General features: G+C 48.1%; 1 protein-coding gene across 2 annotated transcripts in view; it reads right to left on the bottom strand.

Annotated features, from left to right (window-relative positions):
* The window catches only part of LOC121586776 (storkhead-box protein 2), an 83,624-nt gene that overhangs the window by 32,344 nt on the left and 26,980 nt on the right, over window positions 1-24,300 (bottom strand). The window contains exon 1 of one of the 2 annotated variants that reach the window (XM_041903759.2): window positions 21,082-22,827. The exons of the other annotated variant lie outside the window; for it this stretch is intronic. Coding sequence (XP_041759693.2) covers window positions 21,082-21,247 — 166 coding nt within the window. The 5' untranslated portion in view covers window positions 21,248-22,827. Of the gene's footprint in view, window positions 1-21,081; window positions 22,828-24,300 lie in introns of those variants that run through there. 2 annotated transcript variants of the gene reach the window in all.

Below are 24,300 nucleotides of genomic sequence, written 5' to 3'. Positions count from 1 at the left end.
TGAGCACCATGGGCCATGGTCAAAAGTTGTGTACCATAAAGGAAATAGGGTGCCATTTGGGACGCAGCCTGTGACACCCTCTGATCTTCCTGACGCTACAGCCCTCAGCTGAGCTCTGGATAGATGGAGGGGTTGTTGAGGTTGGAATGTTTCACCCAACTCCACATTTCCTACCACTACTAGCCTATAGCTTTAGCCAAACGGTAGTGCTTTCCTGCTGACAAATTAGGCCTAAAGCTTTATGGCTGAGGAAACTGGAAAGGCAGGCGTGGTGGGGGAGAAATGTTTGACTCCCTCCCTTGGTGAGGCAGTGGGGTCACACTTACTAGAGCACAGAGGAGACACAGAGGGTTAAGTTTAGTTTCGTCTCAGTCTTCAGATCTGTTTTTATCGTTAATCAACCTCCTCCCTGACACAACACAGCCTGTTCCCATCTCCTTTCACCCCATCGCCAAACACTGTCTGTCTGAAAGATAGATTACAGATACAGAGGTCGGTGAAAGGGCCCACCAACAGTTCCACTCTTTAGTTCAACAGCTCTGAATAAGAAAAAAACTGAACACCCACCACAAACAACAACATTAGTGTTTAATGGGCTTAACAAAAGCTAGCGGGGATGGGGTGGGAGGGGGTGTTGACCGTGTGCAACCTTGAGAGGCACAAAACATCTGACTCCTCCTTTTATCTATTGTTAATAAGCCATAACTTTGTATGGTTTAGGCTCCATTATTTTTTCCAGAATTGTGGATTATCAAGCCCACTAATCCGGGCTGCTAAGGCTTCCTGGTTTTTATGAACTCTGCCTTGAGGCCTCGTGCTCTTTGATTGGCAGCAATCAAAGAATAGCCAAGTGCATTATAAAAGCCGGGATGTGCCTAAGGCCTCATCGAGGTTCACTGCAAAGATTATCTACTTTTCCAGTGCAAAGTGAATGCTGTTGAGAGATTTGTCTTTAATGTTTATAAGCCGCAGTGTGCTAGTACTCTCTCTCCCTCACGTTTATACTCACAAACACCCCCCCCCACACACACACACACACACACACAGCTGCTTAGGATTTTCATACATGCCACAATGTGTAAGAGAACAGGTCTAGCAGGGGAGGATCTAGTAGGGGAAGGTCTAAAAGAAGAGGGGAGGGGAGGGGAGGGTCTAGCAGGTGAGGGGAGGGTATAGTAGGGGAAGGTCTAATAGAAGAAGGGAGGGTCTAGTAGGGGAAGGTCTAATAGAAGAAGGGAGGGTCTAGTAGGGGAAGGTCTAATAGAAGAAGGGAGGGTCTAGTAGGGGAAGGTCTAATAGAAGAAGGGAGGGTCTAGTAGGGGAAGGTCTAATAGAAGAAGGGAGGGTCTAGTAGGGGAAGGTCTAATAGAAGAAGGGAGGGTCTAGTAGGGGAAGGTCTAATAGAAGAAGGGAGGGTCTAGTAGGGGAAGGTCTAATAGAAGAAGGGAGGGTCTAGTAGGGGAAGGTCTAATAGAAGAAGGGAGGGTCTAGTAGGGGAAGGTCTAATAGAAGAAGGGAGGGTCTAGTAGGGGAAGGTCTAATAGAAGAAGGGAGGGTCTAGTAGGGGAAGGTCTAATAGAAGAAGGGAGGGTCTAGTAGGGAAGGTCTAATAGAAGAAGGGAGGGTCTAGTAGGGGAAGGTCTAATAGAAGAAGGGGAGGGTCTAGTAGGGGAAGGTCTAATAGAAGAAGGGAGGGTCTAGTAGGGGAAGGTCTAATAGAAGAAGGGAGGGTCTAGTAGGGGAAGGTCTAATAGAAGAAGGGAGGGTCTAGTAGGGGAAGGTCTAATAGAAGAAGGGAGGGTCTAGTAGGGGAAGGTCTAATAGAAGAAGGGAGGGTCTAGTAGGGGAAGGTCTAATAGAAGAAGGGAGGATCTAGTAGGGGAAGGTCTAATAGAAGAGGGGAGGGGAGGGTCTAGCAGGTGAGGGGAGGGTCTAGTAGGGGAGGGTCTAGTAGAAGAGGGGAGGGGAGGGTCTAGCAGGTGAGGGGAGGGTATAGTAGGGGAGGGTCTAGTAGGGGAGGGGAGGGTCTAGCAGGTGAGGGGAGGGTCTAGTAGGGGAGGATCTAGTAGGGGAGGGGAGGGTCTAGCATGTGAGGGGAGGGTCTAGTAGGGGAGGGTCTAGTAGGGGAGGGGAGGGCCCAGCAGGGGAGGGGAGGGGAGGGTCTAGTAGGGGAGGGTCTAGTAGTGGAGGGCCCAGCAGGGGAGGGGAGGATCTAGTAGGGGAGGGGAGAGTCTAGTAGGGAGGGAGTCTAGTAGGGGAGGGTCTAGTAGGGGAGGGCCCAGCAGGGGAGGGCCCAGCAGGGGAGGGGAGGGGGGAGGATCTAGTAGGGGAGGGGAGAGTCTAGTAGGGGAGGATCTAGTAGGGGAGAGTCTAGTAGGGGAGGGGAGGGTCTAGTAGGGGAGGGTCTAGTAGGAGAAGGTCTAGTAGGGGAGGGTCTAGTAGGGGAGGGTCTAGTAGGGGAGGGCTCAGCAGGGGAGGGGAGGATCTAGTAGGGGAAGGTCTAGTAGGGGAGGATCTAGTAGGGGAGGATCTAGTAGGGGAGGGTCTAGTAGGGGAAGGTCTAGTAAGGGAGGGTCTAGTAGGGGAGGGTCTAGTAGGGGAAGGTCTAGCAGGGGAGGGGAGGGTCTAGTAGGGGAGGGTCTAGTAGGGGAAGGTCTAGCAGGGGAGGGGAGGGTCTAGTAGGGGAAGGTCTAGTAGGGGAGGGTCTAGTAGGGGAAGGTCTAGTAGGGGAAGGTCTAGTAGGGGAGGGGAGGGTCTAGTAGGGGAGGGTCTAGTAGGGGAAGGTCTAGTAGGGGAAGGTCTAGTAGGGAGGGTCTAGTAGGGGAGGGTCTAGTAGGGGAGGGTTTAGTAGGGGAGAGTCTAGTAGGGGAGGGGAGGGTCTAGTAGGGGAGGGTCTAGTAGGGGAGGGGAGGGTCTAGTAGGGGAGGTTCTAGTAGGGGAGGGTCTAGTAGGGGAGGGTCTAGTAGGGGAGGGGAGGGTCTAGTAGGGGAAGGTCTAGTAGGGGAAGGTCTAGTAGGGGAGGGTCTAGTAGGGGAAGGTCTAGTAGGGGAGGGTCTAGTAGGGGAGGGAGGGTCTAGTAGGGGGAGGGTCTAGTAGGGGAAGGTCTAGTAGGGAGGGTCTAGTAGGGGAGGGGAGGGTCTAGTAGGGGAGGTTCTAGTAGGGGAGGGTCTAGTAGGGGAGGGTCTAGTAGGGGAGGGGAGGGTCTAGTAGGGGAGGGTCTAGTAGGGGAAGGTCTAGTAGGGGAAGGTCTAGTAGGGGAGGGTCTAGTAGGGGAGGGTCTAGTAGGGGAGGGTCTAGTAGGGGAGGGGAGGGTCTAGTAGGGGAGAGTCTAGTAGGGGAAGGTCTAGTAGGGGAGGGTCTAGTAGGGGAGGGGAGGGTCTAGTAGGGGAAGGTCTAGTAGGGGAAGGGAAGGTCTAGTAGGGGAGGGTCTAGTAGGGGAGGGGAAGGTCTAGTAGGGGAGGGTCTAGTAGGGGAGGGTCTAGTAGGGGAGGGGAGGGTCTAGTAGGGGAGGGTCTAGTAGGGGAGGGTCTAGTAGGTGAGGGGAGGGTCTAGTAGGGGAAGGTCTAGTAGGGGAAGGTCTAGTAGGGGAGGGTCTAGTAGGGGAGGGTCTAGTAGGGGAGGGGAGGGTCTAGTAGGGGAGGGGAGCGTCTAGTAGGGGAGGGTCTAGTAGGGGAGGGTCTAGTAGGGGAGGGGAGGGTCTAGTAGGGGAGGGTCTAGTAGGGGAAGGTCTAGTAGGGGGAAGGGTCTAGTAGGGGAGGGTCTAGTAGGGGAGGGGTCTAGTAGGGGAGGGTCTAGTAGGGGAGGGGAGGGTCTAGTAGGGGAGGGGAGCGTCTAGTAGGGGAGGGTCTAGTAGGGGAAGGTCTAGTAGGGGAGGGTCTAGAAGGGGAGGGTCTAGTAGGGGAGGGGAGGGTCTAGTAGGGAAGGTCTAGTAGGGAGAGGTCTAGTAGGGGAGGGTCTAGTAGGGGAGGGTCTGGTAGGGGAGGGTCTAGTAGGGGAGGGTCTAGTAGGGGAAGGTCTAGTAGGGGAGAGTCTAGTAGGGGAGGGTCTAGTAGGGGAGGGTCTAGTAGGGGAAGGTCTAGTAGGGAAAGGTCTAGTAGGGGAGAGTCTAGTAGGGGAGGGTCTAGTAGGGGAGGGTCTAGTAGGTGAGGGTCTAGTAGGGGAGGGGAGGGTCTAGTAGGGGAAGGTCTAGTAGGGGAGGGTTTAGTAGGGGAGGGAAGGTCTAGTAGGGGAGGGTCTAGTAGGGGAGGGTCTAGTAGGGGAGGGAAGGTCTAGTAGGGGAGGGTCTAGTAGGGGAGGGAAGGTCTAGTAGGGGAGGGTCTAGTAGGGGAAGGTCTAGTAGGGGGAGAGTCTAGTAGGGGAGGGTCTAGTAGGGAGGGTCTAGTAGGGGGGAAGGTCTAGTAGGGGAGGGTCTAGTAGGGGAGGGAGAGTCTAGTAGGGGAGGGTCTAGTAGGGGAGAGGTCTAGTAGGGGAGGAGGTCTAGTAGGGGAGGGTCTAGTAGGGGAGGGGAAGGTCTAGTAGGGGAGGGTTTAGTAGGGGAGAGGAGGGTCTAGTAGGGGAGGGTCTAGTAGGGGAGGGGAGAGTCTAGTAGGGGAGGGTCTAGTAGGGGAGGAAGGTCTAGTAGGGGAGGGTCTAGTAGGGGAGGGTCTAGTAGGGGAGGGTCTAGTAGGGGAGGGAGGGTCTAGTAGGGGAGGGTCTAGTAGGGGAGGGAGAGTCTAGTAGGGGAGGGTCTGGTAGGGGAGGGTCTAGTAGGGGAAGGGAAGGTCTAGTAGGGGAGGGTCTAGTAGGGGAGGGGAAGGTCTAGTAGGGGAGGGTCTAGTAGGGGAGGGTCTAGTAGGGGAGAGTCTAGTAGGGAGAGTCTAGTAGGGGAGGGTCTAGTAGGGGAGGGAAGGTCTAGTAGGGGAGGGTCTAGTAGGGAGAGTCTAGTAGGGGAGGGTCTAGTAGGGAGGAGGGTCTAGTAGGGGAGAGTCTAGTAGGGGAGAGTCTAGTAGGGAGAGTCTAGTAGGGGAGGGGAAGGTCTAGTAGGGGAGAGTCTAGTAGGGGAGGGTCTAGTAGGGGAGGGTCTAGTAGGGGAGGGTCTAGTAGGGGAAGGTCTAGTAGGGGAGGGTCTAGTAGGGGAGGGTCTAGTAGGGGGGAAGGTCTAGTAGGGGAGAGTCTAGTAGGGGAGAGTCTAGTAGGGGAGAGTCTAGTAGGGGAGGGTCTAGTAGGGGAGGGGAAGGTCTAGTAGGGGAAGGTCTAGTAGGGGAGGGTCTAGTAGGGGAGAGTCTAGTAGGGGAGGGTCTAGTAGGGGAGGGGAGGGTCTAGTAGGGGAGGGTCTAGTAGGGGAGGGTCTAGTAGGGGAGGGGAAGGTCTAGTAGGGGAGGGTCTAGTAGGGGAGGGGAAGGTCTAGTAGGGGAGGGTCTAGTAGGGGAGGGGAGGGGGACCATGATGATGCTGTGTGGTGGTGGGCATCCTGGGACAGAGAGGAGAGGGGGCGTCTGATCGGCAGTGCGTGAGGACGAAGAGCGTTGCAGAGAGGGGGTGGAGCGTTGCATCAGGCAGCCAGGCAGGGAGGGAGCCACGAGGCAGCAGGCGGGGGAGCTGCCTGACTGTCAAGAGGCACAGGGTTAACAAATTCACACAATCCCTGCATGCAGTCAGCCAGGGATGAGAGAGAGAGAGAGAGAGAGAGAGAGTTCCTGTGATTCCTCACTGCACTGGGCGGCGAGCGCGACAGTCCACATGTCAGGGACAGATGATGGGTGCCAGACTAGAGGCCAGATGATGGGTGCCAGACTAGAGGCCAGATGATGGGTGCCAGACTAGAGGCCAGATGATGGGTGCCAGACTAGAGGCTCAGATAATGTCAGACTAGAGGACAGATGATATTTAGTAATATCAGACTAGAGGCCAGATGATGTCAGACTAGAGGCCAGATGATGTCAGACTAGAGGCCAGATGATGTCAGACTAGAGGCCAGATGATGTCAGATAGGGGCCAGATGATGTCAGATAGGGGACAGATGATGTCAGATAGGGGACAGATGATGTCATTTCGTTCATCTACTGTTAACATCGGCACAAAGGCACATGGGGTCAGCTTTGTTATAGCTTCAATTGTTCTCATTTCACCCATATTTATTATTACTATAAAAAGAGAGCCTTGATATAAATTAATTAATTACATATAATTTCATAGAGTCAATACCATTCACTAAGGGTCACATGGATCAAATTTGCCTAGGCTACATGTATTGGACATGGTGCTATTTTTATCAATATAAAAACAAATGTATTAATATAAATAACTATATTATACATTCTTTATTGAGGAAAAATATACTTACTACTACTGTGATATATGGTTGTCTCACCTAGCTATCTTAAGATGAATGCACTAACTGTAAATCACTGTGGATAAGATCGTCTGCTAAATGACTAAAATGTCAATGTAAAAATTTAGATAATACAAGATACCCAATGGCTTTGTTTGAGGCGATAAGCCTCACAAGGCCACCAAAGTCAAACTGTTCACATACTGACCCTTCACCATTACCACCTCCTGATAATGAAAATGCAGAAACCCTCCCAATGCGTTAACTCTGTAACAGTAAACCTGCATAGTGGGCTCTGGGTCCTGATTGATGCAGGCAGTCTAGCCAGCCAGCAGGTTCAGAGTAGAGGCTCTGAGAGAGGAAGCAGCAACTCTTCCTGAAAATCTGAAGTAGAAATAGTAGAGCTTAGCAGTAGGCCGGCCGGGTGGCAGGCGGACAGGTGGCGACATGAGAAAGGGAGAGAGAGAGAGGGAAGGTACGAGAGAGAGAGGGGAAGGTGAGAGCGAGAGAGAGATAAAGAGAGAGAGAGAGAGAGAGATAAAGAGAGAGAGAGAGAGAGAGAGAGAGAGAGAGAGAGAGAGAGAGAGAGAGAGAGAGAGAGAGAGAGAGAGAGAGAGAGAGAGAGAGAGGGGGGGGGGAGCAGAATTAGGTCAATACCCGCTAATTATCAAAATCCAGAAAAAGAGCTGTTAAATTCTATAACCACTTAAAAAGGAAGCGATTCCCAAACCTTCCATAACAAAGCCATCACCTACAGAGAGATGAACTTGGAGAAGAGTCCCCTAAGTAAGCTGGTCCTGGGGCTCTGTTCACAAACAGACCCCACAGAGCCCCAGGACAACAACAACAACAACAACAACACAATTAGACCCAACCAAATCATGAGAAAACAAAAAGAGAATTACTTGACACATTGGAAAGAACAAACAAAAAAACAGAGCAAACTAGAATGCTATTTGGCCCTAAACAGAGAGTACATAGTGGAAGAATACATGACCACTGTGACTGACCCAAACTTAAGGAAAGCTTTGACTATGTACAGACTCAGTGAGCATAGCCTTGCTATTGAGAAAGGCCGCCGTAGGCAGACCTGGCTCTCAAGAGAAGACAGGCTATGTGCACACTGCCCACAAAATGAGGTGGAAACTGAGCTGCACTTCCTAACCTCCTGCCAAATGTATGACCATATTAGAGACACATATTTCCCTCAGATTACAGCGATCCACAAAGAATTCGAAAACAAACCAAATTTTGATAAACTCCCTTATCTACTGGGTGAAAAACCACAGTGTGCCATCACAGCTGCAAGATTTGTAACATGTTGCCACAAGAAAAGGGCAACCAGTGAAGAACAAACACCATTGTAAATACAACCCATATTTATGTTTATTTATTTTCCCATTTGTACTTTAACTATTTGCACATTGTTACAACACTGTATATATACATAATATGATATTTGAAATGTCTTTATTCTTTTGAAACTTCTGAGTATAATGTTTACTGTTAATATTTATTGTTTATTTCACTTTTGTTTACTATCTACTTCACTTGCTTTGGCAATGTTAACATACGTTTCCCATGCCAATAAAGCCCTTAAATTGAATTGAAAAATTGAATTGAGAGAGAGGGAAGGAGAGAGAGAGAGAGAGAGAGAGAGAGAGAGAGAGAGAGAGAGAGAGAGAGAGAGAGAGAGAGAGAGAGAGAGAGAGAGAGAGAGAGAGAGAGAGCTGACGAAATCCCCAGCCATGACAAAGAGCAGGGGCTTACCTGGGCTGGCTGTGGCCCAGTCAGTCTAGCCTGGTCTGGACTGACAGAGGGGAGGGAGGGGAGCGTTGTGCTCTCCCACTGGGCAGCACACACACACAGCACCTCACCTTGCAGAGGAGAGGTGAAGGCCAGACTTACAGCAGAGCTTTGTGGTACTGCATGTACAGGACACTGTGCGGACTTAAAAGTAAGGTCATGGGGCTTCAACGCTGCTTATTTTGAAACCTGGGAACCCAAAGTGCCTCCGTGGCATCCATTAAGTTCAACACAGATAAAACACCATACCAGGTCAATTTACAAATGGTGGAAGTCCAGGAGCGATAAATCAAAATGACTTTTACGGCCTCATCCTAGTGGCCCTAGTGGTATGATTTATGACGTGGGAGCAGCCTGCAGGTTGACAGTCAGACAACGGGGTAAAAAGTTCAGAGTGTCTGTGTGTGCACAGGGCAGGAAAACAGTGAGTGAATGGGTAGGAACCTGACAAAGTCATGTCTCTTTGGAGCTTTGTGAGGGACAGCTTTATGATGCTAGACACATCCGCATGCCTCTGAAGGTCGAGGAAATGTACCAGAGGAAAAAAAAGGTAATAAAAACCACTAGAGATGTCAGTTAAAGTCCAATGGTAACTGAGCGGATGCTTAAAATGACTTACAGCCGGCCGGGGGACACGCATCCAAAGTGGGGCTGAGACGAGGGGGAGAGGGGGGTGAGACAAGGGGGAGCGGTGAGGTAGTCTGATGTGGAGGAGGGTATGGGGAGAGGGCCAAGATTTCAGCAGTTTACTGAAATGTGTCAGCAAGGAAATAATATGAAACTCTAACCGTCCTGGGGCCTATGGAAATGTGGGCTAGGAGGTGGGAGGGGGAATGGGGTGAAACTCTAACCGTCCTGGGCCTATGGAAATGTGGGCTAGGAGGTGGGAGGGGGAATGGGGTGAAACTCCAACCGTCCTGGGCCTATGGAAATGTGGGCTAGGAGGTGGGAGGAGGAAAGGGGAGAAACTCTAACCGTCCTGGGCCTATGGAAATGTGGGCTAGGAGGTGGGAGGAGGAAAGGGGAGAAACTCTAACCGTCCTGGGCCTATGGAAATGTGGGCTAGGAGGTGGGAGGGGGAATGGGGTGAAACTCTAACCGTCCTGGGCCTATGGAAATGTGGGCTAGGAGGTGGGAGGAGGAAAGGGGAGAAACTCTAACCGTCCTGGGCCTATGGAAATGTGGGCTAGGAGGTGGGAGGGGGAATGGGGGTGAAACTCCAACCGTCCTGGGCCTATGGAAATGTGGGCTAGGAGGTGGGAGGAGGAAAGGGGGAGAAACTCTAACCGTCCTGGGCCTATGGAAATGTGGGCTAGGAGGTGGGAGGGGGAATGGGGTGAAACTCCAACCGTCCTGGGCCTATGGAAATGTGGGCTAGGAGGTGGGAGGAGGAAAGGGGAGAAACTCTAACCGTCCTGGGCCTATGGAAATGTGGGCTAGGAGGTGGGAGGGGGAATGGGGTGAAACTCCAACCGTCCTGGGCCTATGGAAATGTGGGCTAGGAGGTGGGAGGAGGAAAGGGAGAAACTCTAACCATCCTGGGCCTATGGAAATGTGGGCTAGGAGGTGGGAGGAGGAAAGGGGAGAAACTCTAACCGTCCTGGGCCTATGGAAATGTGGGCTAGGAGGTGGGAGGGGGAATGGGGTGAAACTCTAACCGTCCTGGGCCTATGGAAATGTGGGCTAGGAGGTGGGAGGAGGAAAGGGGAGAAACTCTAACCGTCCTGGGCCTATGGAAATGTGGGCTAGGAGGTGGGAGGGGGAATGGGGTGAAACTCCAACCGTCCTGGGCCTATGGAAATGTGGGCTAGGAGGTGGGAGGGGGAATGGGGTGAAAGTATCTCCAGCTAAACCCTGGGATTGCATGCTGAAGGTGTTGGGGCTGAAGGGTAGAGCAAGGTGGGGGGCTAGTATCTCCCTGAACACTAGCCAACACATCCTTCACAAGAAGAACTCCTCTGAATAATACTATTGAGTGGAGGAGAACTGAAACAGTATGCCCTTGTTTGACTACAAAAGCAACTACAGACAGAACGAAACTCTGACCAGCCTGTTAGTGGCTAATCAAAATAACTTGGAGTCACAACCACTAGGGCTCTCTGAGGATCTGTGATCCAAGATAACATCTGAGATCAACAAATACTAGCCTTTCAGGCCAACAACTTCAAATGTATACACAGTGTTTCCTTTCTTATACATTTGATTGTATAACCATTCATTGATTTTGATAATATAATGTCTGATGAAATAAATAGTCTTTCAACTTACCCTATAACAAAAAGACAGAATAAGTAGTATGCTTTAGGTGTTATTTCTCTTTCTACAGACATTGTGTGCCATGAGTTCTTCTCCCTGAGGGAATGTCAGTAAACACATCATCTCTGTCAGGACGGTAACCTTTTAAAGAGATGCTTTTTCATTAATGATACCGTTGACGTATTTTGACAAAACCTGGCTTTCAAAGAGGGTGGGGATTTGGTTTAGTTTCTTTAAATCCTTTGTTAGGCCTTAGCTACATGATTGGCAAGGCTCCGTGACATTACATGCTTATGTTGCAGAAAACAGCTAAAGGTATAGGCTATAGGTCAGGGGTCCCCAACCTTTTCAAGCATGAGAGCTACTTTTAAAAAAAGAAACATGTTGCGAGCTACTCTTTTTTTTATAGCTTTCAAATAGGCATATTCTTCTCTTCTCCTCTTCCCTGCAAGTCATCCCCGGGTCGTTGGTGCACAAGATATGTGTTTTCTGTCAATATACCTGGTAAAATAATGGTTCATAAACAGTATTTAGCATGACAGGCCCAATACACTTTCTCCAAAATTCTGTTTTCTATTTTATTTTTTACTTGTTTTAGATTTTTTCCCAATTTTTTACTGTCAATATTACAATTATTAATAGAGAAACAAAATAAATTGATGTTCTGAGTCCATGTTAATAGACAATCTTTTAGGTCAGATTTTTTTTGTTGCAAATTGGGATTTTGAGTGTATTTCCCCTTTAATAGTGCATCTAGGAGGAGAGGAATGTGTTGGTCTAGTTAGGCCTACTGCTGTTAGGCTACTGCTGCAGCACGTCATGGCAGTTTGTAAAACAATGGCAACCCAATTGATACAAATAATCATAATATAGTTCTATCAGGTAAGCCTACTTTGCAGTTAGCATTAACATTTCACTGAGAAGGTTTTTGGGGAAAGTCTTTCTGTCTACCCACAAGACGGTTATCATTAGTACCGCTAACTGGCTACATACAGAGTCATAGACAAACGTGCACACCAAACAGGCAGGGGCAATATTGCTGGAAATTAATTGGCAGGTATTGTGTTAGGTTTGGCATTTTAAACCAATAGTGGCTAACCAGAGGTGGGATAATGTCAATGTGGCTTTGATTGGATGGTAGCCAGGAGCTTTATGTTTATAATAGTTAGCATGTACTTTCAGAATTTATTGGTGAGCTACTCATAGGTGGGCTGTGAGCTACTGGTAGCTCTACCTGTTGGAAAGCCCTGCTGTAGCTCTACCTGTAGGAAAGCCCTGCTGTAGCTCTACCTGTTGGAAAGCCCTGCTGTAGCTCTACCTGTAGGAAAGCCCTGCTGTAGCTCTACCTGTTGGAAAGCCCTGCTGTAGCTCTACCTGTTGGAAAGCCCTGCTGTAGCTCTACCTGTCAGAAAGCCCTGCTGTAGCTCTACCTGTTGGAAAGCCCTGCTGTAGCTCTACCTGTCGGAAAGCCCTGCTGTAGCTCTACCTGTTGGAAAGCCCTGCTGTAGCTCTACCTGTCGGAAAGCCCTGCTGTAGCTCTACCTGTTGGAAAGCCCTGCTGTAGCTCTACCTGTAGGAAAGCCCTGCTGTAGCTCTACCTGTAGGAAAGCCCTGCTGTAGCTCTACCTGTTGGAAAGCCCTGCTGTAGCTCTACCTGTTGGAAAGCCCTGCTGTAGCTCTACCTGTTGGAAACCCCTGCTATATGCTATGTCACAAGCATTGTTGCTATTCAACAGGTTGTGACAGAAGGGCCTAAGGCTGGAGAGATTGCTGCTTTAGGGGGGTTTCTCTCTGTGAACTAGCCTAGTAGCCATAATGCTGCTTCCCCATCATCTAGTTATAATGCTGCTTCCCCATCATCTAGTTATAATGCTGCTTCCCCATCATCTAGTTATAATGCTGCTTCCCCATCATCTAGTTATAATGCTGCTTCCCCATCATCTAGTTATAATGCTGCTTCCCCATCATCTAGTTATAATGCTGCTTCCCCATCATCTAGTTATAATGCTGCTTCCCCATCATCTAGTTATAATGCTGCTTCCCCATCATCTAGTTATAATGCTGCTTCCCCATCATCTAAAGTTAATTTGCCAGAGCAGGGTTAGTGATGTCAGCATCTGGGATTCCAGAAGGTGACTATTTATTTTTAGCTGGCACAATTTGCGTGCAGTGCACTGAGAGAGATTACATGTGCGAGTGTATGTGAGCGAGCAATTCAGTGAGCGAGTGAAAGTGAGAGAGGGAAATGGAGAGGAAATGGAGAGCGGGAGAGAGAAAGAGAAATCCCACAGAGGTGCATACTAGATATTAAAAGGAAGAGGGGGATAGAGGAGGGAGGGAGAAAGGGAGGAATGGTGACACATCATATCATTTGTAGGTCAGTCTTTTACAAATTCACGTTCCATTCTCATCTGTCCATCCAACAATAATATTGGTTTCAGAGGAAGGAGACTAATATTTAATTTGGTGGGTGCTTATATTTGTCCTATTTCACAAATGTAAAAGTGCATTCGGAAAGTATTCAGACCCCTTCCCATTTTGTTACGTTACAGCCTTATTCTAAAATGGATTAAACACATTTGTTCCTCATCAATCTACACACAATACCCCATAATGACAAAGCAAAAACAGGTTTTTAGAAATTTTTGCAAATTTAATACAAATTTCAAACAGAAATACCTTATTTACATAAGTATTCAGACCCTTTGCTATGAGTTTTGAAATTGAGCTCAGGTGCATCCTGTTTCCATTGATCATCCTTGAGATGTTTCTACAACTTGATTGGAGTCTACCTGTGGTAAATTCAATTGATTGGACATGATTTGGAAAGGCACACACCTGTCTATATAAGGTCCTACAGTTGACAGTGCATGTCAGAGCAAAAACCAAGCCATGAGGTCGAAGGAATTGTCCGTAGAGCTGAGAGACAGGATTGTGTCGAGGCACAGATCTGGGGAATGGTATCAAAACATTTCTGCAGCATTGACGGTCCCCAAAAACACAGTGGCCTCCATCATTCTTAAATGGAAGAAGTTTGGAACCATCAAGACTCTTCCTAGAGCTGGCTGCCCGGCCAAACTGTGCAATCGGGGGAGAAGAGCCTTGGTCAGGGAGGTGACCAAGAACCCGATGGTCACTCTGACAGAGCTCCAGAGTTCCTCTGTGGAGATGGGAGAGGACTACCATCTCTGCAGCACTCCACCAATCAGGCCTTTATGGTAGAGTGGCCAGATGGAAGCCACTCCCCAGTAAAAGGCACATGACAGCCCGCTTGGAGTTAGCCAAAAGGCACCTAAAGGACTCTCAGACCATGAGAAACAAGATTCTCTGGTCTGATGAAACCAAGATTGAGCTCTTTGGCCTGAATGCCAAGCGTCACATCTGGAGGAAACCTAGCACCATCCCTATGGTGAAGCATGGTGGTGGCAGCATCATGCTGTGGAGATGTTTTTCAGCAGCAGGTACTGGGAGACTAGTCAGGATCGAGGGAAAGATGAACGGAGCAAAGTACAGAGAGATCCTTGATGAAAACCTGCTCCAGAGCGCTCAGGACCTCAGACTGGGGCGAAGGTTCACCTTCCAACAGGACAACCACCCTAAGCACACAGCCAAGACAACGCAGGAGTGGCTTCGGGACAAGTCTCTGAATGTCCTTGAGTGGCCCAGCCAGAGCCTGGACTTGAACCCGATCGAACATCTCTGAAGAGACCTGAAAATAGCTGTGCAGCAACGCTCCCCATCCAACCTGACAGAGCTTGAGAGGATCTGCAGAGAAGAATGGGAGAAACTCCCCAAATACAGGTGTGCCAAGCTTGTAGTGTCATACCCAAGAACACTTGAGGCTGTAATCACTGCCAAAGGTGCTTCAACAAAATACGGAGTAAATAGCCTCGTTATTGTTATTCGATTGTGTTACTTTTTATTACATTTTTTACTTTACTTTATTTAGTAAATATTTTCTTAACTATTTCTTGAACTGCATTGTTGGTTAAGGGGTTGTAAGTAAGCACTTCACTGTAAGATCTACAACTGTTGTATTCGGCGCATGTGACAAATACAAATTTGATTTGTTTGAGTAAAGGGTCTGAATACTTGTAAATGTGATATTTTTTATTTTAATACATTTGTAAAGATTTCTAAAAACCAGTTTTTGCTTTGTCATTATGGGGTATTGTGTGTAGATTGATGAGGGAAAAAAACAATTTAATCAATTTTAGAATAAGGCTGTAACGTAACAGAATGTGGAAAAAGGTGTTCTGAATACTTTCCAAATGCACAACTGAATTGGAAATGTGTTTTTCTGCATATCCCAACTCTCCCTGAGACGCCCTCGGAGTGGGGTCACAGCCAGGGTCTGCCATTATCAACGGCAACCTTGGAACAATTAGGGTTAAGTGCCTTGCTCAAGGGCACAGACAGGTTTTTCACCTTGTTGGCTCAGGGATTCGAACTAGCAACCTTTGGGTTACTGGCCCAACACTCTAACCACTAGGCTACTGGCCTTCATATCTGGCAGAGTACTGTGGGTAGATTCTTCTCTCCAAGATGAATAAATGTCAAAACAACGTAATGACTAAAACAGGAGCTTGGGAACATTACCCATCCTAAACCGGTATTATATCACCATATCTTTCCTGTTTCTCAGACTACATGTAGTGGATTTCCTTTGGCAGACATCAACATTACACACTAAGGATTGGGAGGCATTTACTTGCCAAGTGCTCTTAAAAGCTCTCCTCACAATCACAAGTTTACTTTACAAAGCCATGAGGAAAGCGGAGGCTTAAAACCATGAGAAAAGAGGAGGCTTAAAACCATGAGAAAAGAGGAGGCTTAAAACCATGAGAAAAGAGGAGGCTTAAAACCATGAGGAAAGAGGAGGCTTAAAACCATGAGGAAAGAGGAGACTTAAAACCCTGAGGAAAGAGGAGACTTAAAACCCTGAGGAAAGAGGAGGCTTAAAACCATGAGGAAAGAGGACACTTAAAACCCTGAGGAAAGAGGAGACTTAAAACCCTGAGGAAAGATTAGACTTAAAACCATGAGGAAAGAAGAGACTTAAAACCCTGAGGAAAGAGGAGACTTAAAACCATGAGGAAAGAGGAGACGTAAACCATGAGTAAAGAGGACACTTAAAACCCTGAGGAAAGAGGAGACTTAAAACCCTGAGGAAAGAGGAGACTTAAAACACTGAGGAAAGAGGAGACTTAAAACCATGAGGAAGAGAAGACTTAAAACCATGAGGAAAGAGAATACTTAAAAGACAGGCAGCTTCTCCTTTGAGGTTCTCTTCTACACTAGACACATACAGGTCAGAGACAAGGACATACACTATACAGTGAGGGAAAAAAGTATTTGATCCCCTGCTGATTTTGTACGTTTGCCCACTGATAAAGAAATGATCAGTCTATAATTTTAATGGTAGGTTTATTTGAACAGTGAGAGACAGAATAACAACAACAAAAATCCAGAAAAACGCATGTCAAAAATGTTATAAATTGATTTGCATTTTAATGAGGGAAATAAGTATTTGACCTCCTCTCAATCTGAAAGATTTCTGGCTCCCAGGTGTCTTTTATACAGGTAACGAGCTGAGATTAGGAGCACACTCTTAAAGGGAGTGCTCCTAATCTCAGTTTGTTACCTGTATAAAAGACACCTGTCCACAGAAGCAATCAATCAATCAGATTCCAAACTCTCCACCATGACCAAGACCAAAGAGCTCTCCAAGGATGTCAGGGACAAGATTGTAGACCTACACAAGGCTGGAATGGTCTACAAGACCATCGCCAAGCAGCTTGGTGAGAAGGTGACAACAGTTGGTGCGATTATTCGCAAATGGAAGAAACACAAAACACCTGTCAATCTCCCTCGGCATGGGGCTCCATGCAAGATCTCACCTCGTGGAGTTGCAATGATCATGAGAACGGTGAGGAATCAGCCCAGAACTACACGGGAGGATCTTGTCAATGATATCAAGGCAGCTGGGACCATAGTCACCAAGAAAACAATTGGTAACACACTACGCCGTGAAGGACTGAAATCCTGCAGCGCCCGGCAAGGTCCCCCTGCTCAAGAAAGCACATATACAGGCCCGTCTGAAGTTTGCCAATGAACATCTGAATAATTCAGAGGAGAACTGGGTGAAAGTGTTGTGGTCAGATGAGACCAAAATCGAGCTCTTTGGCATCAACTCAACTCGCCGTGTTTGGAGGAGGAGGAATGCTGCCTATGACCCCCAAGAACACCATCCCCACCGTCAAACATGGAGGTGGAAACATTATGCTTTGGGGTGTTTTTCTGCTAAGGGGACCGGACAACTTCACCGCATCAAAGGGGACGATGGACGGGGCCATGTACCGTCAAATCTTGGGTGAGAACCTCCTTCCCTCAGCCAGGGCATTGAAAATGGGTCGTGGATGGGTATTCCAGCATGACAATGACCCAAAACACACAGCCAAGGCAACAAAGGAGTGGCTCAAGAAGAAGCACATTAAGGTCCTGGAGTGGCCTAGCCAGTCTCCAGACCTTAATCCCATAGAAAATCTGTGGAGGGAGCTGAAGGTTCGAGTTGCCAAACGTCAGCCTCGAAACCTTAATGACTTGGAGAAGATCTGCAAAGAGGAGTGAGACAAAATCCCTCCTGAGATGTGTGCAAACCTGGTGGCCAACTACAAGACACGTCTGACCTCTGTGATTGCCAACAAGGTTTTTGCCACCAAGTACTAAGTCATGTTTTGCAGAGGGGTCCAATACTTATTTCCCTCATTAAAATGCAAATCAATTTATAACATTTTTGACATGCGTTTTTCTGGATTTTTTTGTTGTTATTCTGTCTCTCACTGTTCAAATAAACCTACCATTAAAATTATAGACTAATCATGTCTTTGTCAGTGGGCAAACGTACAAAATCAGCAGGGGATCAAATACTTTTTTCCCTCACTGTATATACAGCAGTTTGTGGACACCCCTTCAAATGAGTGGATGGGTTTTTCAGCCACACCCGTTGCTGACAGGTGTATAAAATTGAGCACACAGCCATGCAATCTCCATAGACAAACATTGGCAGTAGAATGGCCTTACTGAATAGCTCAGTGAGACTTTCAACGTGGCACCGTCATAGGATGCCACCTTTCCAACAAGTCAGTTCGTCAAATTTCTGCCCTGCTAGAGCTTCCCCGGTCAACTGTAAGTGCTGTTATTGTGAAGTGGAAACTTCTAGGAGCAACAACGGCTCAGCCGCAAAGTGGTAAGCTACACAAGCTCACAGAATGGGATCACCAAGTGCTGAAGCGTGTAGCGCGTAAAAATCATCTGTCCTCGGTTGCAACACTCACTACTGAGTTCCAAACTGCCTCTGGAAGCAATGTCAGCATAAGAACTGTTAGTCGGGAGCTTCATGAAATGGGTTTCCATGGCCGAGCAGCCGCACACAAGCCTAAGATCACCATGCTCAATGCCAAGCGTCGGCTGGTGTGGTGTAAAGCTTGCCGCCATTGGACTCTGGAGCAGTGGAAACGCGTTCTCTGGAGTGATCATGCTTCACCATCTGGCAGTCCGACGAATGAATCTGGGTTTGGCGGATACCAGGAGAACGCTACCTGTCCGAATGCATAGTGCCAACTGTAAAGTTTGGTGGAGGAGGAATAATGGTCTGGGGTTGTTTTTCATGGTTCAGGCTAGGTCACTTAGTTCCAGTGAAGGGGAATCTTAACACTACAGCATACAATGACATTCTAGACGATTCTTTGCTTCCAACTTTGTGGCAACAGTTTGTGGAAGGCCCTTTCCTGTTTCGGCATGACAATGCCCCCGTGCACAAAGCGAGGACAATACAGAAATGTTTTGTCAAGATCGGTGTGGAAGAACTTGACTGGCCTGCACAGAGCCCTGACCTCAACCCCATCGAACACCTTTGGGATGAATTGGAACGCTGACTGCGAGCCAGGCCTAATCGCCCGACCTCACTAATGCTCTTGTGGCTGAATGGAAGCAAGTCCCCACAGCAATGTTCCAACATCAAGTGGAAAGCCTTCCCAGAAGAGTGGAGGCTGTTATAGCAGCAAAGGGGGGACCAACTCTATTTTAATGGCCATGATTTTGGAATGAGATGTTCGATGAGTAGGTGTCCACATACTTTTGGTCATGTAGTGTACGTCTACCACACACCCACAGAGACAGACACACGCAACACACAATGTCGCTAATGGATTTGGGACAACATCCAAAAACGCCCCATAGTCTGTCTGTACAATGTAATGTTGAATGATAGCCAGGTGAGATAGGAAATAACTTCGAAAACCTGAACTTCCTTAGTCTTTGGGTTCATGTTCTGATTTTCCCCTTCGAGCTGAATTCAGCTGACACACAATAAAAGCTTGGGATGCATTTCTGCCTGTGGGATGTTCATAGTTTACGTAGCAATGACGAATGCATTTACTTACATTTTGTATGTTCTTTGCAGTGATAGGCCAGGGGTACAAGCCAATATTCATGACAAGTCTGCAACCTTTTACCAAACCAATCAACGGCCCAGGAATGTTTGAGCTTTGGGATGGCGATACTATCAGAACCAGTCATTATGTCCCCATGTAAAACCCATGAGAGAACTAATGACATTAGAGAACATTAAGACTGAGCACAGGGTCCAGCTTAGCTGCAGCTCCCGCTCTGGCCACTAAGGCTACGTCCAAAAGGGCACCCTATTCCCTACATAGAGCAGTCATGGTCAAAGGTAGTGCACTATGTAGGGAATAGGGTGCCATTTGGGACGAAGCCTAAAGCTGAGGGTGTTTATCTCTAAACAATGCCTGTGATTGTGACTGAACTTCTAATGCTGCTGCAGCCTGGGAGACAAGGTCCCCAGCAGAGTAAGGCCATAAGTCAGCTGCTTACTACAATCCACCCGCTAAACACCACCACAAGTTCACTACTGCTGTGCCACATGGTTCATATGATGCCTTCATATGCCAAGGAAGAGTTTAGTCGTGGTTACTTTGCCAAATGGCTGAAATTCATATCTATGATAATGTATTATTCATTTGTAGGGCCCTGTGTTTTGGTTAATCATGTCACATGACCTGGATTTGAACCTTTATTTAAAGCGTTTTCATCAAACTGTCCCCTTTTCTTTTCATGTCAGATGGTCCAGCTCCATCCTCAGACAACTGCTTTCAATTCTCATTTCTGGAAAAGGCTTCAAATAAAGGTTAAAATCCAGGTTATGGGACACGATTAACCAAAACACAAGGCCCTACTCATTTAATATGCGTGAATATTCTCATTATTGTTTACTTTGTCGAGTTGCATCATGTAGCTCAACTGCCAGGATGTTGTATTGTGTAAGTCTATTCTTCCTAAAGCTACTGTAGCTGCTGGCTCTCAGACTGTCCACTGCTTATGGTCATTTATTCTCATTTGAGTTATTTTTCCTCCAATTCATATTCATTTCCAATAATGGCCATGTCATTTACCCTCTGACCCACTGTGTTGCTAGGAAACTTGAAGAGGCCTTGAATCAATGCAAGTCTTGGTGGTCCTCTGTAGCTCAGTTGGTAGAGCATGGCGCTTGCAACGCCAGGGTTGTGGGTTCGTTTCCCACGGGGGGCCAGTATGAAAATGTATGCACTCACTAACTGTAAGTCGCTCTGGATAAGAGTGTCTGCTAAATGACTAAAATGTAAATGTCTTCGGCTCAGCCTCCATTCAGCCTTTCTCTATGGGCTCGTTCAGGCTGAAAATACTCAGCCTCTCCATGTCTCTGCCTAAGCAAACTGATTGGAGACGTTCTCAGGCCCCCTAACATGCATCCCAGCTCCATGGGTTTGTGTCAGCTCTGCTCCCCACATTAACGAGCAGTAATTAAATCAACCCTGAGGTTCGGCACGCTTAAAACATTTTTTGGACTGAGCAAACAAAACAGAACATCCTGGCACTGTGCGTTGTAGCGTGGCAATGCATTCTGGGGTTTGTGGTTAGCAGGGGGACTACATCTTCTGCTGAAAAGAAACGCGGGAGGTTGTCTTTTTCCTTTGATAAGCTACATTAACGAGGCCTACTGCTGAATATTAATCAGGAAAGGCCAATAGGGCCCCTCTCTTTCTTTCTTTTCATTATCAAAATGAGCTGTTTGATCAACAATCAAACGTCATGATTAAAATAACCCTTGCATATTGTAGGCTATTTTCTCTCTGGCACAGGTGATTGCCTGCATTTTAAGTGCTGTTTCCCAAGCATTATAAGCATGTTTAGCTGGTGTCATCTGACCCTGGTCCTGCCTGGTCCAATGTTTTCTCATCAGCCAAGATTCAGACAAAGGCCTCTGCACCGTCTGATTCAACCCTAGATCTAAATCAGCCTGCTGAATCATACCAACTAACTCAGCCTTTTGACACAATGCTACCATTCCAGACTGATGCTCAGCCGTTACGATCTTCTTTACTATCATGAAAAATCATGGTGGTCAATCTATACAGTGATGTCATCATGTGGTATATTGCTAGGCCCATCTTTAATAATGGAGACACTGTCATTTGAAAAGCAAATAATAGGTTCTGACATATTTCAAGACAAACAAGCACCCCTCCTGGAAAATGTTTAACTCCAACATCATCACCCCTTACGACAGTACAAACAGCAACCCACACACAGAGCGAGCCGTAGGAGCTAGCTCCACGTCGACGGAGCAGAGCAGAGACTGACAGACCCACCTGATGTCATGTAGCCCCGGGGGGACTGGCAGATGTACTGAGGGGGGTAGTATTTGTGGAGGCGGTAGTCCTTCTCGCTGCGGGACCGGGTGCGCTCCGAGGCCCGGTCCGAGAAATCTGAGCTGGGCCAGGCCCGACGCAGGGTGGTGCTCTGTGTCTTCTTCATGGGGAGGCAGGGAGGCAGGGAGGGAGGGTTAGGCTGACCTCCTGAGGGTTGTTGTTACCCCCGTCCCCACATCCACCCTGAGGGAGGGCTATACCTTAGCCCAGGTCAGGCTGGAGACATGGAAGCAGGCAGCTAGAGCTAGAACACTGGAATAGTATTACTCTCCCTCCTCCTCTGTCCTCCGTCTCTCTCCCTGCTACACACACACACACACACACACACACACACACACATACACTCAAGGCACGATCTCACAGACAAACCGTGGTAACGCTAGCCCTGCTGCTTGGCTGAATGCTGTGGGAAGGTCCCCTTCCTTTTCCTTGAGTGATCCAAAAGCAGAGGCAGCGTCCAGCGATGCATTACCTTCCTCCGTCTGCCATTAATCCAGGCTTACAGCCTCCAGCTTCAGTGTGACCAGAGACAAACGAACACTGTCGGGGGGGGCGGTTTGGTTCGCCAGAAGGAGGTTTGGGGGTTGGGGGTAGTGGGGCAGCGTGAGAGACCCCGAGATCCAGACAATAGCTCAATTCAGTGCGGGAGGGAGGGCTTGGCTAACCACGAGCCGCGAACACAAAAGAGGCCAAACAGATGAGATCTGCAGCCAGGGGAGGGCTGTCCAGAGCCCTTGTCACTCACCGTCTCCCTGGACTCCCAGAAAAAAGGAAGGGAAGGTCCGTGCCGTGGGCCCTGCGCCAAGCCAAACAGCACATGAACAAACAAAACCCCAACCCTCCTCTCCTCTAATCAAAATCTAAATCAGAGAAATCTATGAAGCCACCGTGCAAAAATAAACTGCTTCTTCATCCGTAGCAGGCGATCCTCTGTTAAAACTGGTCCATCCACGGCCACAGCTCTCTCTCCTTCAGAAAGGGTGTGAAGTGAGCGAGCGTATCTATGCTCTCTCTGCGCGTGTGTGGATGGATGATGGAAGATGGATGATGGAGGATGGGAGGATGATACATATAAGTGAGAGGATAAGAAAACCACCCATCCAGTATGTATGAGATGAAAGCAATGACTTTTTCCTTTGTATTCCTGTTTTTCTCTTCTAACTGTCAGTGCGGCAGTCTCTCTCTCTCTCTCTCTCTCCCCGCTGTTCGCTCGCTGGCTGTGTTGTTGTCCTGAATGTCTCCTCTGCTCACAGATCCGGCGCTCTGGAAGAGGAGTGGGTAGGGGAAGGAGGGGGAAGCAGGAAGCCAGTCAGTCAGCCCCTCTGTCCCATGCCAATGGAGTAGCTGTCTTGCGTTAGACTCACTGATCCTGTCAGGCTTTGCATTTCAATGTTGAAACCCTCTTTAGGCTCCCACAGCCCCGCTGCCTCCCGGCCCAGCCTATGAGTGAAGAGCTGGACAGTTATTTACATACAAAGCTGCACAATTTATAGCAACTCTGCCTCAAGCGCAACCTCTTCCACCTCAGGAGAAAGAAAGCTCTTATCAGCTGCTCCTGCTAAAAGACACTGTCCTGTTGCTTCTGCTTTCTCTCCACTCTGTGAGCTCTCGTTCCCCTTCTTCTTCCTATCCTCCCTCCTCTGCACAGGGTCATCCGCAGGGTCCCCACGATTTCCACTCACTCGTTAGGGTTCAGTCCGACAGCTGCAGCAGCAATTCCTCAGGAATGCGAGTTTGAGAGATCGTTCCACGACAGCAAGAAGGCGGGGAGTGGAGTGGGCTGGCTGGAAGAAATGGATATCTCCTCTCTCGCTCTCTTGTTTCTCTCTACCCCCCTCTCCCAGTCTCTGTGAGCTTGATCAGTAACCTCTCGTCCTCAGGATGATGTGTTGTTCCCCAGCGGTTGTGTTTGTCTCCATCCAGACAGAGACTCCAGCCAGCCCACCAGCTCAGAGTGAGAGCAGAACACCTCCACTCCACAACCTCTCCACATCAGGAATACGATGACAGCTAGCGAGAGGCAGGACACAAATTCTACATACGCTCAAAATATAAATCAAGGTGCACTAAAGTGCACTGTGTTCACCCATGTTCACATAATGTGCAGGCAGGGCAAGAGGCACTTGTTGAGGTATTTCAGAGTTAGCCTGGATTTCAGGATAGTCTGTGTTTCACTGAAATCCATTGAAGCGATATGAGAAATTGTATTTTCCCCTCTGCGCTAGAGCTGGGCAATTTATTGAATTAATTAATCTGAATGAATGTTTTTTATACGATATTCCAAATGCCTGTAAAGCAAAACATCTAAGCGACAAGCTTACAGTGCATTCGGAAAAGTATTTCCACATTTTGTTATGTTAAAGCCTTATTCTAAAATGGATTAAATAAATATTTTTCCTCATCAATCTACACACAATACCCCATAATGTTTTTTTGCTATGAGACTCGAAATTGAGCTCAGGTGCATCCTGTTTCCATTGATTATCCTGGAGTCCACCTGTGGTAAATTCAATTGATTGGACATGCACACACCTGTATATTTAAGGTCCCACAGTTGACAGTGCATGTCAGAGCAAAAACCAAGCCATGAGGTCCGTAGAGCTCCGAGACAGGATTGTGTCGAGGCACAGATCTGGGGAAGGGTACCAAAAAAATTCTGCAGCATTGAAGGTCCCCAAGAACACAGTGGCCTCCATCATTCTTAAATGGAAGAAGTTTGGAACCACCAAGATTCTTCCTAGAGCTGGCCGCCCGGCCAAACTGAGCAATCGGGGAGAAGGGCCTTGGTCAGGGAGGTGACCAAGAACCCGATGGTCACTATGACAGAGCTCCAGAGTTCCTCTGTGGAGATGGGAGAACCTTCCAGAAGGACAACCATCTCTGCAGCACTCCACCAATCAGGCCTTTACGGTAGAGTGGCCAGACGGAAGCCACTCCTCAGTAAAAGGCATATGACAACCCGCTTCGAGTTTGCCAAAAGGCACCTAAAGGACTCTCAGACCATGAGAAACAAGATTCTCTGGTCTGATGAAACAAAGATTTAACTCTTTGGCCTGAATACCAAGAGTTACGTCTGGAGGAAACCTGGCACCATCCCTACGGTGAAGCATGGTCGTGGCAGCATCATGCTGTGGGGATGTTTTTCAGCAGCAGGTACTG

Source organism: Coregonus clupeaformis, chromosome 2 (assembly GCF_020615455.1).
Source record: "Coregonus clupeaformis isolate EN_2021a chromosome 2, ASM2061545v1, whole genome shotgun sequence".
NCBI classification, from domain to species: Eukaryota; Metazoa; Chordata; class Actinopteri; order Salmoniformes; family Salmonidae; genus Coregonus; species Coregonus clupeaformis.
This window is presented reverse-complemented; position numbering and strand designations above follow the sequence as displayed.